Source organism: Geosmithia morbida (assembly GCF_012550715.1).
Source record: "Geosmithia morbida isolate 1262 chromosome Unknown scaffold_2, whole genome shotgun sequence".
Classification (NCBI taxonomy): domain Eukaryota; kingdom Fungi; phylum Ascomycota; class Sordariomycetes; order Hypocreales; family Bionectriaceae; genus Geosmithia; species Geosmithia morbida.
This window is the reverse complement of record NW_023336189.1, coordinates 1,958,738-1,972,314: the sequence shown is the minus strand read 5'-3', so window position 1 is coordinate 1,972,314 and position 13,577 is coordinate 1,958,738. Positions and strand designations below refer to the sequence as shown.

The 13,577-nt window shown below is 54.7% G+C and overlaps 6 protein-coding genes across 6 annotated transcripts; 4 read left to right on the top strand and 2 right to left on the bottom strand.

Annotated features, from left to right (window-relative positions):
• Nucleotides 1-12: 12 nt before the first annotated feature.
• GMORB2_4249 (nicotinic acid transporter) lies at nucleotides 13-1,775 on the top strand (the record flags this gene model as incomplete). Its single annotated transcript, XM_035466224.1, has 5 exons — nucleotides 13-141; nucleotides 214-353; nucleotides 434-549; nucleotides 619-1,341; nucleotides 1,414-1,775. The coding sequence occupies 5 exons, from the start codon at nucleotides 13-15 to the stop codon at nucleotides 1,773-1,775; spliced, it is 1,470 nt and encodes a 489-aa protein (XP_035324061.1).
• Nucleotides 1,776-2,265: 490 nt separating this feature from the next.
• GMORB2_4248 (aspartate aminotransferase, cytoplasmic) lies at nucleotides 2,266-4,897 on the top strand (the record flags this gene model as incomplete). The annotated part of the gene is made up of 4 exons (XM_035466223.1): nucleotides 2,266-3,112; nucleotides 3,200-3,327; nucleotides 3,538-3,735; nucleotides 3,815-4,897. The coding sequence occupies 4 exons, from the start codon at nucleotides 2,266-2,268 to the stop codon at nucleotides 4,895-4,897; spliced, it is 2,256 nt and encodes a 751-aa protein (XP_035324060.1).
• Nucleotides 4,898-4,980: 83 nt separating this feature from the next.
• GMORB2_4247 (uncharacterized protein) lies at nucleotides 4,981-7,068 on the bottom strand (the record flags this gene model as incomplete). The annotated part of the gene is made up of 2 exons (XM_035466222.1): nucleotides 4,981-6,243; nucleotides 6,325-7,068. 2 exons carry the CDS (start codon nucleotides 7,066-7,068, stop codon nucleotides 4,981-4,983), a joined length of 2,007 nt encoding a protein of 668 aa, XP_035324059.1.
• A 690-nt stretch (nucleotides 7,069-7,758) lies between these two features.
• Nucleotides 7,759-8,996, top strand: GMORB2_4246 (membrane dipeptidase; the record flags this gene model as incomplete). Its single annotated transcript, XM_035466221.1, has 2 exons — nucleotides 7,759-7,981; nucleotides 8,119-8,996. The coding sequence occupies 2 exons, from the start codon at nucleotides 7,759-7,761 to the stop codon at nucleotides 8,994-8,996; spliced, it is 1,101 nt and encodes a 366-aa protein (XP_035324058.1).
• Nucleotides 8,997-10,117: 1,121 nt separating this feature from the next.
• On the bottom strand, nucleotides 10,118-12,181 carry GMORB2_4245 (glutaminyl-tRNA synthetase; the record flags this gene model as incomplete). Its single annotated transcript, XM_035466220.1, has 3 exons — nucleotides 10,118-10,198; nucleotides 10,302-11,542; nucleotides 11,620-12,181. 3 exons carry the CDS (start codon nucleotides 12,179-12,181, stop codon nucleotides 10,118-10,120), a joined length of 1,884 nt encoding a protein of 627 aa, XP_035324057.1.
• A 538-nt stretch (nucleotides 12,182-12,719) lies between these two features.
• Nucleotides 12,720-13,388, top strand: GMORB2_4244 (O-acetyl-ADP-ribose deacetylase (regulator of RNase III), contains Macro domain; the record flags this gene model as incomplete). Its single annotated transcript, XM_035466219.1, has 1 exon — nucleotides 12,720-13,388. The coding sequence occupies one exon, from the start codon at nucleotides 12,720-12,722 to the stop codon at nucleotides 13,386-13,388; it is 669 nt and encodes a 222-aa protein (XP_035324056.1).
• Between the last annotated feature and the right edge of the window lie 189 nt (nucleotides 13,389-13,577).

The following is a 13,577-nucleotide window of genomic DNA, read 5'->3' as shown; positions in this document are numbered from 1 at the left end:
CTGTACATCACGATGACCCAATCACTGCCCAAAGAGGCCACCATCACGTCCAGTGTAAAGGATGGACAGGACACAGAAAATTCGGCCTCCGAGCACTATATCGATCCCGTGCTTGAGCGCCGTATGATGCGCAAGTTCGACGTTGGTTGACCCCGAGGCTACACAAACGAACGGTACTGACAATCTCAACAACTAACGACCTTCATGTTTCAGATGTACGCTATCTCTGCCATGGGCGCATTGTATATGATGGCCAATCTCGACAGAAACAACCTTGGAAATGCTCAGGTAGCAGGTATGCCAGACGATATTGGACTTGTTGGAAACCAATTCGGCACGGCCACAACCCTTCTGTAAGTCCACCTTATGAGGCACTGCCCCCTGCTCCGTGAGAACATGAATGAGACTAATCAGCACATCGCCTTCCTTGCAGGTTTGCTACATACGTGCCCTTGGAGGGTCCCATTGCTATAATGTTGAAAGCCATTGGGCCGAAGCCTCTCATGGCAACGTGTGCTCTCCTATGGGGCTGCTGTACTCTGGGGATGTGTAAGCATCGAACCTATCAGTCCGGATACATGAATGAGAGAGGGACAGTCTGCTAACTCCCCTGTTCAGCCTTTATCCAGAACTACAATGGCCTTTACGCCTGTCGGTTGCTGATCGGCGTCTTCGAGGCAGGTCTCATCCCCTGCATCAACGTCTGCCTCGGATGGATATACAACAAGTCGGAGCGAGGCAAGCGCTCGTCGGTCATATTCGCATTCAGCGCATTCTCCAGCGCCTTTGGTGGATTGCTGGCATTTGGACTTACGCAGATCGAGACGGCCAACTTTGAGGGTTGGCGCTGGCTGTTCGTCGTTGAATCCATCATGACCCTGGTCCTCGTCCCCATATTCTGGTTCGTATTCCCCACCTCGCCTACGGAAGCTTGGTTCCTCACTCCCGAGGAGAAGAAGATGATGCAGGCCCGCTACGACGCCGACCCCAACTGGGGAAACGCGGACGAGTTCTCCATGGCCGAGTGTCTAAAGGCGTTTGCGGACCCGAAGTGGTATGCGTTTTGTGTCTATCAGTTTTCGGTGGACATCTCGCTGTACGGGTTGACGACCTTTATGCCGGCAATCATCAAGGGCCTCGGATACACCTCCGTTCATGCCAATCTGATGACCGTCCCCATCTACATATGTGCTCTGGTCTTCTTCTTGATCGTTGCCTACTTCTCTGACAAGACTGGCAAACGCGGCCCGTATCTTGCCGGTTGCCTCTTATTCCTAATTGTCGGTTACGCAATCTTGATCAGTGTCGACAACCTCAAAGTTCGATTCTTTGGCTGCTTCGGTATGTACAGTACCCCTTTCAAGAATGCAGACTCATTGTCCGTCCCAAGATACTCTACTCACGCTTTCACAGTTGCTGCTTTGGGCATTTACCCCACAACCGGACTGTCTCTCATGTGGCTCTCCGACAATGTTTCTAGGCACTACAAGCGAGCGACCATGATCGGCTTCACCCTATGCATAGGCAACACGGCCGGGGTTGCCGTTGGTCAGATTTTCACCACGGACACTGCTCCCCGATACATCCCCGGGCTTTCGATTGGGCTGGGTCTGTCCTGTGTGGCGTTGACGGTCACGATCCTCATGATGGCCAGCTTCGTATGGGTCAACCGCAAGCGAGACGCCCTTCTGCTGGCCGCAGAACAGGCGGGTACTCCGATTGAACCGAACGCAGATCTAGGTGACTACTGTCCCCATTTCAGGTATTCTATATAGTGAAGACCAAGTAGATTGCAGATGTTACTGTCGAGATTGTGAACAGACATACGCATTATGTGTGCCAGTATAGAAATGGCCCAATCCTTAGAAGTAGAATGCAACAAGGCATTTACCCCTCCTACCTGTTGCTGATCGGGTTGGAAGCTTCCCTGTACCGTCAATATCCTACTCGACGGACGGGTGAGCCTGGACTGGACTTATGGAGGATCCCAACCATCGCCGAGGTATCGGCTGGGCTTTCCCGGACTGTCTTATCAGACCTAAACAAGAAACAAAGCCCCGCGTTGATCAGACTATGACGCCGACTCCACGTCATCGGCTCTCCAGCAGCATCCATCCATTTGATATGCCTTGCCCGAAGAAGAACGTGGATGACTTGATATTCCCTATGAGCCATTTGTTTCCGTTGTTCTAGCCCTGGAGAATACACATCCTCATGGTTCTATGATCGGAGCAGTATCGTCATCTTCTCCGAGCCACTCCAACAATGACCGATGCACCGGTTGTCAAACTGCTTACGCAGTTGATGGGAATTCCATCTGTCAGCGAGCAAGAGAACAAGATTGGCGTTTGGACAGCGAAGTATCTGGAAGCTCTCGGATACAGTGTAGAGATGATACCTATATCGGAGGGTTCGGACCGACTCAACGTCTATGCTTACCTCGGAGAGAAACGAGAGTCGCGCGTTATGCTCACCTCTCATATGGACACGGTCCCACCCCACATACCCATGTGCATCAAGGACGGCATCATCTACGGCCGAGGAGCATGCGATGACAAGGGACCAATGGCCGCACAGATTGCAGCTCTCGAGGAGCTCCGTGCTGAGAAGGCCATAAAGGACGGCGACGTCTCTCTTCTGTTTGTCGTCGGAGAGGAGAAGGGAGGGCCAGGAATGCTTGCAGCCAACAATATGAATCTGGCGTGGGAGGCCATCATCTTCGGCGAACCGACGGAGGGGAAGCTGGCTACCGGTCATAAAGGCCACTACGTCTTCGAGCTTTTCGCGAGAGGCGTGGCGTGCCACTCTGGATATCCAGGGAAGGGGAAGTCTGCGACCGGGATTCTCGTATCGCTGCTCGCAGAGCTCCAGACCCTTCAGCTGCCCACGTCCGAACTCCTGGGCCCTACAACGTTCCACTGCGGAAAGATCAGTGGCGGTGTGGCCTACAATGTCATGGCAGCGGACGCATACGCCCAGTGCGGGATCCGGGTAGCTACCGATATGGCGGGTATCAAGAAGACGGTTGCCGAAGTGGTCGGCAAGTATCCCGACGTGGAGCTCAGGGATTCGTTCGCGTACCCTGAAGTGCTTCTAGACTCTGAATTCGAAGGTACGGTTCAGATAACACTCTCTCTCTCTTACAAGGAACACTCTCGTTGACCATCTCGCGCGACGCGTATAGGGTTAGACAGAATAGCCGTCTCGTATGGGACTGATGTGCCGCGCCTCAGGGGAGATCACAAGAAGTTCCTATATGGGCCGGGATCCATTCTACATGCTCATGGTGAGAATGAGCAAGTCAAAGTGGCTGATCTGCTAGAGTCTGTGAGCGTCTACAAACGCTTGACCGTGGGCATGTTGCCGTCGTAATCATTCTACAATAGGATACAATTAAAGCCAAACCCCGCTGATAAATTCCTGGCAAAGCTCTCCGGGCGAGATTACCGAATCTTATCGCAGGTCCGGTAAATGTCGGCTTCGGTAGCCGTTGCGGCGCCGAGATAAAATGCCGACGGTACCAACACTTCACTAAAGGTCAACATCATCCGATCATATCTTTTATCTGTCACGATGCCCGACGTACTAGCCCATCTTCAAGACCTGCCCAGGGATGAGGCCTTTGCTATCACCGAGGACTTCAAAGCCGATGAGGATCCGTCAAAGGTCAGCTTAGGAGCCGGAGTCTACCGTGATGAGACATCCAGTCCATGGATACTACCCAGCGTCAAGGCAGTAAGCATCTACCGACACGAGTTGCTGAGAAGCCATGAAGGATGATCAGCCCAGAAAATTAACAAGACGTGCTGAACAGGCCAAAGAGATTCTGCACAGAACGGCTGATTTGTATCATGAATATCTCCCCATCTACGGCTCAGAGCCCTTCTTGAACTCAGCCAGAGATCTTATTCTGGGACCTTACGATGTCGCGAAAAGCAATGTGGTTTCGATGCAGACGATATCCGGCACAGGGGCCAACCACCTCGGAGCCGCATTCCTCTCGCAGAACCTTAAGCCTCGCCGTGTCTTCATCTCGGATCCATCCTGGAGTAATCACCATCTCGTCTGGGAAGTCGGAGGCCCGGATGTCGAAAGAAGGACATATCCGTACTACGACGCCCGCACGCGCTCGCTGGACTTTGAGGGTATGATGTCCTGCCTGGACGGCGAGGCAGACGAGGACGACGTCGTCGTGCTGCATGCGTGTGCCCACAACCCGACGGGCATCGACCCAACGCAGTCTCAGTGGCGTCAACTCGCCGAGCTGTTCAGGCGCAAGCGTCTGTGCGCATTCTTCGACTCGGCATACCAAGGCTTTGCCTCGGGCGACGTCGACGCAGATGCATGGCCCGTGAGGCACTTTCACCAAGACCTCTTTGACGGCTCTGCAACCGAGAGCCCGCAGGCGATGTGCATCGCGCAATCCTTCTCAAAGAACTTTGGCCTGTATGGAGAGCGCGTGGGGGCATTCCATCTGGTCCTCCCACGATCAACGCCGCCAGCAGGACCCAAAAGCCGCCTTGTTCGTCTCATTAGAGCCGAGATATCGAATGCGCCCCTGTTTGGCTCCAGAATTGTCCACACCATTCTGTCCGACTCGGGTCTTCGGCACATGTGGTTGGGGGACCTACGAACCATGTCGACTCGCATCAACGAGGCGCGGAGATTGCTGAGGCAGGGGATCGCCAAGAGACCGGGTACGGGAGATTGGAGCCACCTCACATCACAAATCGGCATGTTCAGCTATACGGGTCTGACTGCGGAGCAGGTGATACGCCTAAGACGGGAGCATCACGTCTATCTCATGCTCAACGGGCGTGCAAGTCTGAGTGGTGTAAACAAGAAGAATGTCGACTATGTAGCAGAGGCCATCAGCAGCGTCATTACTTCTCAATAGCAGCTTCACGAACCATGTTAAAGGGCGAGAATTTCTCTGAATACTAGATTCCTTGGTCACTGATTGCATGTGGATTTTTTCCATCACCATACCAACCCCATGTCCTCCGCTGTCGGTACAAAAGCCTCATCCATAGTTACATCTGCGTTATCCAAAAAGGCCTGCAGGATAGGATCATCCAAGGGATCGGCAGTGATGACACCACCAGCCCCTGCCTCCCCCAGCGAGTCCGGCATCAAGAACCTGCCCCAGTCCACATTGACCAGGTCCATATCCTCAGAGGACGAAGAGATCGGTGACTCGGTATTTTCCAAGTCGACCGGTGCCGTCTCGGTCACCTCGGTAGATGTCGGGGCCGCTGCAGGTGTGTTCCTACTTGTCTCGGGAGCGCTCCGACTCCGGGAGAACTGTTTGTTGACGGAAAGCTGTATCTGGGCAAGGCGGGAGAAGTACTCGCCGGCGGACACGTTTCCGTTATCCCGCATGATCATGAGGAGTTGGAAAGCCGTCTGGACGGCATCCGAGTCTGCAGAGTTGGGCGACGTGATGGCCGATATGATGAGGACCAGCGTCGACGAGAAGAGATGGTAGGCGTCGAAGTAGCCGCAGATGGCCAGCATGCTCTGGACGAATAGCTGCGAGATGATGGAATTTGACATGCGAGCTGCCGAGATACAGGAGTCGGCCAGAGACCTCGTCGTGTCTGATATAGGAACTTGAGGGATGGAAGCCTTCTCCCGAGTTGAGAGCATGGCCCCGTTGCTTCCGGTAAAGGGGTTCCTCACTTTGAGAATGTAGAGGAGGATCGGCCGCGTGGTCAAGATGATGCACTGGTTGAAGAAGAGCTGCAAAGAGGCAACCGGTCGTGGATCGCGCCCTTCCGGCCTCCACCGCAGACTTGCCGGTGCTTCTGCGTCCCATCTCCTCAGCCTCTGCAGGATGGACCGCGTGCTCGGTACGAACTTGTCTCTGTTGGCCACCGACGCCGGCGAGTAGATGTCGGTCATGATGAGCCCCGTGATGCGCGCCAGATTTACGTGGGCAGTTAGGTGCTCCGCCAGGCCCAGTTCATGCTTGGGGGCGCCAGAGGACGGGTCGCCGGAGGGCATCTCGACGTCGATTTCCGTGTCTTGTATCGTCAACGGCTGGCCGAGCTTGGAACACGTCGATCTTTCGAAGACGTATACCGTCCACCAAAGGCGGATACGATGCTCCCTCTCAGTCAGAGACAGGTTGTGGCCGTCAAGGATGCGTCGATGGAGGCCGAGGCAAGTACTCATACGCATCGCCATTCCACTATACATGTGGGCTGATTTACATCTCCCTAGGGCGTTGGAGTAAAAGCACTGAATACATTGTTTCTCGACCGTTTGATTAGCCGAATATTCCCTAGCAATGACTGTTGCAGATTGTTGAAAGGATCTTACGAATAATAGCATTATCTCAATCTGCGTCACGGATGGCTCCTCGAATGTATCTTGCAACAGCCGGACAGCAGCCTTGAAGTATTCCGTCCCGGGGACTGCCGGGGTGGCCTGGTCGGACGTGCAAGTCGACATGACATTGGAGTACAGCTCACCCAACGCAAGGACGACGTAGAGCTTGCATACCCAGGACGTACCCAGGGGCGGCTGGAACCCACCCGCTGCGTCGGACGAAGTCGCCGGGTCGTAAGCCAAATGGAGCTGCTGAAGGAAGTCCTTGTGTATGAAGAAATGATAGTCTTGGCCGATGAAGCTGAGGGCGATGCGCACGAGCAGATTCGCGCGGATGCGTCCCGGGAGCTTCACGCCACCATCCTGATTCATCTGTCTAGAGAAGACGACATCGTTGACATAGCGGTGGTCAAGAACGCCCGAGCCCGAACCGGGCTGGGGGTTCAACGTGTGCAGCAGGCGGTCACTGAAGGCCCAGCTTGTTGACTCCCCGACGAATTGCTGTCGCGATGCCGGGTCCAGCTGGAAGATGCGTCGCGGCTCGTGGATGGGATTCTTAATCTCCGGGTCTGCCGGGGAAGGAGACTGGTCGCGCGGAAGTGCGTTGTTGGTCTCGGCTGTCTTGGACGTAGGCTGGCCGATGGGGGTTGCCGGCGTTGCATCATTGTCAGAGTCATCGCGGGATCTCTGACCGTTCCGCAGACGTGCCAGATAGCTGCACAATAGATAACACATGTCAGTTCCACAGGAAGGCAGACATGCAGTGCGTGAATGCAGTGTGTGAACACCTGCTCACCTTGCAGATACTGTCACTGTCCGGTCTCGCGCCCGGTACTCGCATATTGTCTCCTTTCTTGCACTACGACACCTTTGACAGGGTGTCCCGCCAGAGCACTTCACCTTGAGGCCGTGGCATCGTCGGCAGCTACATCCAGGTTCTATAAGCGACTGTGAGGGTGACATTTACAGGCAGACATTCACCTCACATCAAGTGGAAATGTCGCCGGGAACTGCTCCGACTCACGCGACATCAGACCGTTTTCTAATGGTAATGCGGTTTGTCCGTTCGGGAGAGGCTGCGCTCGTAGAAGAAGACATCATGTCCAATGCTCTTGTCTCAGACATAGATCTAACCATTGGATTTCGGCGGCATATAAGAGTTGTTGGGTTGAGTATCAACTGAGCCGTTCACGGGGTCGAGGGACGATACATCGGCTCAAGACAAGCGATAAGACAAACGCCATATATCCCAGTCGGTCGGGAGTGCATTGCCGACCTCGAGATAAGGACATCGGCCCACTTACCCGGCCGGGAGGGAGAGGAGAGGCGGAGGGGGGTCCCATGAGTGGCAGGATCGGACTATTACATGTATTAAGCACAGCATTCCAGTTCACTCCCCAATCCAGTATCTCTAAAGGCCACACAATGTTGGCACGCGCTTCTGGAATCATCGTCTTGGCCCTGGCTATCCTTGCAGTCTATCGTTACGGAACTATCAATGTTGTCGACGTCGCGGATTACAAGGCGCGGGCAGACAGGATCCTGAGACGCACTCCGTTGATCGACGGGCATAATGACATAGCGTATTTATTTCGAGTTGAGCTTCAGAATAAGATTAATGATGATAACATCTTTACATTCCGTCAAGGTACGTGCCATCCGATGAATCGAGGAATGATATTTCATATGTACATACGTACCGTGTACATGCATTAATGTATTAATGCATACTACGGAGTATCATGTGTAAACTTCTACTGATCGATACATCGTACGCCATCTCAGGTCTCGCCAGCCATACCGATCTCCAGCGCATGAGAAAAGGTCGCGTAGGAGGGCAGTTCTGGTCCGTTTTTGTCGAGTGCCCGGCCCTAGGGCACCTCGACGACCCGAGCCACAGCGTGCGTGACACTCTTGAGCAGGTAGACGTGGCCAAGCGCTTCATATCCCGGATTGACGACCTGCACTACTGCGAGACGTCTTCATGCGTACCGGAGGCCTTTAAACGAGGCAGGATAGCCTCTATGCTGGGCGCAGAGGGTCTTCACCAGACCGGGTCATCCATCGCCGTCATCAGACAGCTCTTCGACCTCGGCGTGCGATACATCACCGTGACGCACAACTGCGATAACCCGTACGCCACGGCCGCCTCCACCGTCACCAGCGGCGGCGCCGACGGCGGCCTCACCGAGTTTGGCGCCGCGGGCATCAGGGAGATGAACCGGCTGGGCATGATGATCGACCTGTCGCACACGTCGCACCGAGCCATGCGGCAGATCCTCAACATGACGACATCCCCCGTCATATTCAGCCACAGCGCGTGCTACGAACTTGCCCGCAGCTACCGTAATGCTCCGGACGACGTTCTGGCGAGGCTTCCGTCCAATGGTGGTCTGCTCATGGTCATGTTTGTCAAGAGGTTTCTCAACGCCGAGAATCCGGACGCTGCCAATATCGAGACGGTTGTCGACCACATCATGCACATCGTCCAGATAGCCGGATGGGATCACGTCGGCATCGGAGGTGACTTTGACGGCACCGTGACCTTGGCAGAGGGGATCGATTCCGTCGCGGACTACCCGAAACTCGTCGAGGCAGTCATGCGCCGTGGAGCGACGGATGAGGATGTCGAGAAGCTCCTTGGTGGGAACCTGCTACGGTAAGTCACCGGCCAAGATAGTGTCTGCCTTCATATCGGGCTTCGCTATAAAGGACGTGGAGCTAATGGAATGCGAATACAGAGTCTGGCGTGACAATGAAGATGTATCAAGAGGCCTTGAGGCAGAGATGCTACCTGTTGAGGACGTATGGGACGACAGGACGTTTGTCCGGTGGAATAATCCGCTGCCTACGATGATTCCAAACAATCCAAATCGTATCACAGCTAAGGATTACATATAGACATCTAGGAGAAGGGAATGAAGGGACAGGGTTCCTTGTTTTTGTTCAGTAACCACCTATACATCGGGGGCTCTTCAAGTTTGTAAATAGAACCAAGACTTTGTCCAGGCATCCTATCAGTTATTTCATCGGACCATACGATGATGGTTTAGAACTAAGTGAACTGTTGCTCCCGCGAGGGATCATCAGCGGTCGTTTCAGTGCCAACGAAACGAGTTGGCGTCCTTTCTTCTTCTTCTTCTTCTTCTTCTTCTTCTTCAAGTCTCGATATCGTTCCCCAGGTCGCCTCTTGTCGTTTCTCGTCGAACCTTTTTGTCGACCCGTCTAATTCTTCAGCCATGATGTTTCTCTTGTACAGGTTAGTATATCCTAAGCCCCATCATAAGGCCTCGAGACGGTATCTTACACATTAGTTCCACTACCGTACTTGTTCATTATTACGCCTACGGATGAGAAATCGCTAACGATCTCATCCGCGGACACACATCGCTCTATTGCCGTCCGCACATCTGTCCATTTATTTGACTGTGTGTGAGAGTCGACGACAGCGTACATATCCTTCCACTTCTCGAGATGTGAGGAAATCTGCGGCTTGAAGACCCTCATCCCATATTCATGTGCATCCTCTAGAGTGATTCTGGAACCCTGCGGCATCTTTATAATCGCATAGGACTCTGACTGGCTTTCCCTGCCCTTCGGTGACCCTTCGGTGACCCTGCCAGGGGCTTCCTCCTCGCTCCGCTCCAGTCGGCATGACAGTGACTGGAATCTTTGATAGTCTTTCGCATCGAATTCACTCTCTATTCTTGATACTTTTCAGTCGTAAAATCACTCCGCTACACCATTCCCTTATTTTTCTTTTTTTTATAACTCTTTCGCACCACTACGACTTGCCGGAATCCTCCTTTAGACTGACGATACGGTTGAGGATAATCTTGTCCTCGGTGCTATCCGAGTCGATGGCCTATAGATTGTCAGATTTCTGTTCCTATCCTATATAGAATAACTTGGGGGGGGGGGGGGGGGGGGGGATGGAAAGGGAGAAGAAAACAAGAAGAAAAACTTACAAAATAAGCAACACGCATAGCCTGGAAGCGCACACTCTCAGGACCACCCTTGCCAAGCTCGCTCTCGCCAGCAGCCTCAGGCCAGGGAGCCCTCCGACGGACCTCGTCAAAGCCGGCCTCGATAATGGCATCCTTGTACACGACCTCGCTGTCGGGGTTGATGTCGTTGAGGAAACCGCCCTCTGCGTCCTCGGGCTTCTCCGACCTGAAGAGGCGGTTGTGCACGCGGGCCTCGACGTTGCGCGACCCCTCGGTGCCGACCCACTGGATAAATGTCTTGGGCTTCTTCCCCTCACGGTCGAAGACGGCGCGGATCTCCGTCACCTTGCCGGTGGACTCGTCCTTGGTGAAGGTGGTAGCCTTGACGGGGAAGGGCGCGTTGAGCAGGCCGACCGACTTGCCGGGGGCGAGGCGGAAGTAGTCCTTGCTGTCAACCTCGCGGAAGTCGGAGCGGTCGATATACACGGTCGGAGTGAAGCGGACCTTGTGGGAGCCCATCTCGGGAACCTTGGGGGAGAAGGGGAGGTTGACGTCGACAGGCTCGGCGTCCTCGATGACCAGGCGCACGGGGTCCATGATGAGCATGAGGCGCGGCACAGTCTTCTCAAGGTACTTGCGGATCGTCTGCTCGAAGCGGTGGACGGGGATGGCCGTGGTGTTGGTTGTGACGCCCAGCTCATTGACGAACTCGAGGATGGCCCCGGGAGGCACGCCGCGACGACGGATACCGATGAGCGTGTACAGGCGGGGGTCGTCCCAGCCGCGCACAATCCCCTCTTCGACCAGCTTGAGGATCTTGCGCTTGGACAGCACCGTGCCAAAAAGGTTCAGACGGCCATACTCACGCTGCATGGGCTCGTACACCCCGAGCGTCTTGTTGAGCCACTCGTACGACACACGCGACAAGATGAACTCGGTCGTGCACAGCGAGTGCGTCACACCCTCAAAGCTGTCGCACAGGCAGTGTGTGAAGTCGTAGGTCGGGTATATCTTCCAGTCCCATCCCGTGCGGTGGTGCGGCTGGTCCGTCTTGATGCGGTAGGCGGCCAGGTCCCACATCTGCGGGTTGCCAGACGTTATGTCCTGCTTCATGCGGAGGAACACCTCGCGGGGCTTGTACTTGCCATCGCGCATGTCGCGGAACTTGGTCAGGTTATCCTCAACGGTCTGTTCAGCGTGTGCGCATCGGTATCGTTCGTTGGCGCCCTTTTCTCCACCACGTTGTTGCTTGATCTCGGTGTCTGCAGAGGAGTCGGGGTTAGGAGATGAAACAGCAAAATAAGATGAGATGTCGGGGAAATGGCCCAGGCACACCCACCATCACAAGCGCACACGTAGGCCTTGCCAAGAGTGATCATCTTCTCGGCCAGCTCGTACAGCTTGCCAAAGTTGTCACTCGAGTAGGTAATCTTGTGCGGCTTGAAGCCGAGCCACTCGATGATGTCGGTGATAGCAGTAAAGTACTTCTCCTCCTCCTTCTCGGGGTTTGTATCGTCGAAGCGGAGGTTGCACACGCCGCCGTGGTACCTGGCGAAGCCAAAGTTGACAGCGATGGCCTTGGCATGGCCTATGTGGAGGTAGCCGTTGGGCTCGGGGGGGAAGCGCGTGACCACGTCCTTGGTCGGCCTCTCATTGTACACGTCCTGCAGCCAGCCCACCTTGAACATGGCCTCCGGGTCGCTAGGCGTCTCCTCGGGCTTGGACTTGGGTGCGGCATCGGGTGCCGTTCCGGCGGCCGCCTTCTCCTGCCGTGCCTTTTCCTGAGCTGCCTTCTTTGCCCGCTTCTGCTGACGCTTCTTGAGTTCCGCCTTGGACACCATGTCGCCCGTCTCCTCATCCAGCTGGAGCTTTGGCATGTTCTGGGTGATTTCCTCAGCCATGTTTGCGGTCGATCAGCGCTCTCTCTCTATCTTTTTCTGTCTCCCTTACTCTGTGGGTGATTGTAGTTCGTACGAGGTGTGCTGTAGACAAGGGAAAAGAGAATAGTCACCTTTAGCAGACAAAATAATTCGGAAGGAGGGGCCTTATGCCCCGTCACCAACTCAGACGCCGATAAGCCAAGCTGATAAGCCAAGCTAGTGAGGGGAGGTGGACAAAATTATACCAGACACTCTCTTAACACTGCTATCATCGTCCAAGCTATCAATATTAATATTCTATTACCCGAATGGCCATGGAGACACGATTCCTACACACTCGGTCTCCTTCTCATTTTTCGTGTACTTGTTTGCCTCCGGCGGCCCTTCTGGGAGTTGTTTCCGCTTCGCTCGTTTGCATGTGCCACGGTCCTCAGGCACCCACCCGCCACTCCATCAGCTTGTCGTCACTTGTTCCATCTCTATATCCATCTCCATCTCCATCTCCATCTCCCTCATCTATTCTCTTGGCAGATAACATCAAAAGGACCGCTCTGCCACAATGTCCGTCAAACCACTCTCCAGCATTCCCACTCTGACGAGCCTCTATCGCTCCGGCACGCTCGTCGCCGCCGCCGCCTCCTCCTCCTCCCCCAGCATTGTCCCATCAACCTCCATCAACGACCGCGTAGGCCTGGTCCGCGGCGACATCACCAAGCTGCAGCTGGACGCCATTGTCAACGCGGCCAATACGAGCCTCCTGGGCGGTGGCGGGGCCGACGGCGCCATCCACCGCGCCGCCGGTCCTGGCCTGTTAGCTGAGTGCCGCACCCTGGGCGGGTGCAGCACCGGCCGCGCCAAGATGACACGCGGCTACGAACTACCGGCCAAGCACGTCATACACACCGTCGGTCCCATCTACAGCTTCTCGGCCAAGGACAAGCTGCTGGCGCAGGACCTGCTCTCCAGCTGCTACCGCGAGAGCCTCAAGGTGGCTGTTGCCGGGGGGGTGCGCACCTTGGCCTTCACCGCCATCAGTACCGGCGTGTATGGGTATCCTAGCAGGGAGGCCGCGAGGGTCGCCTGCTCTACCGTCAGGGAGTTTCTCGAGGGCTCCGATGGCTGGAAGATTGATAGGGTGGTGTTTGTCACATTTGAGACCAAAGAAGGTGATGCTTATAGGGATGCTCTGCCTGTGTTTTTTCCTCCAGAGACGGAGGATTCGCAGTAGTTCATGGGAAGGAATCGGAGTAAGTCACTCTCTTTTAGCAGTCACTCTCTTTTAGCAGTCACTCTCTTTTAGCAACTCTGGTGTTCAGGGAGCAAACATTCGGATGATGGAGTTGGTATTCAAAGGTGGCAATCTATATTCAAAGTGAATAAACGTCATTAATTTTCTTTAAATTAAGCACTTGTATCA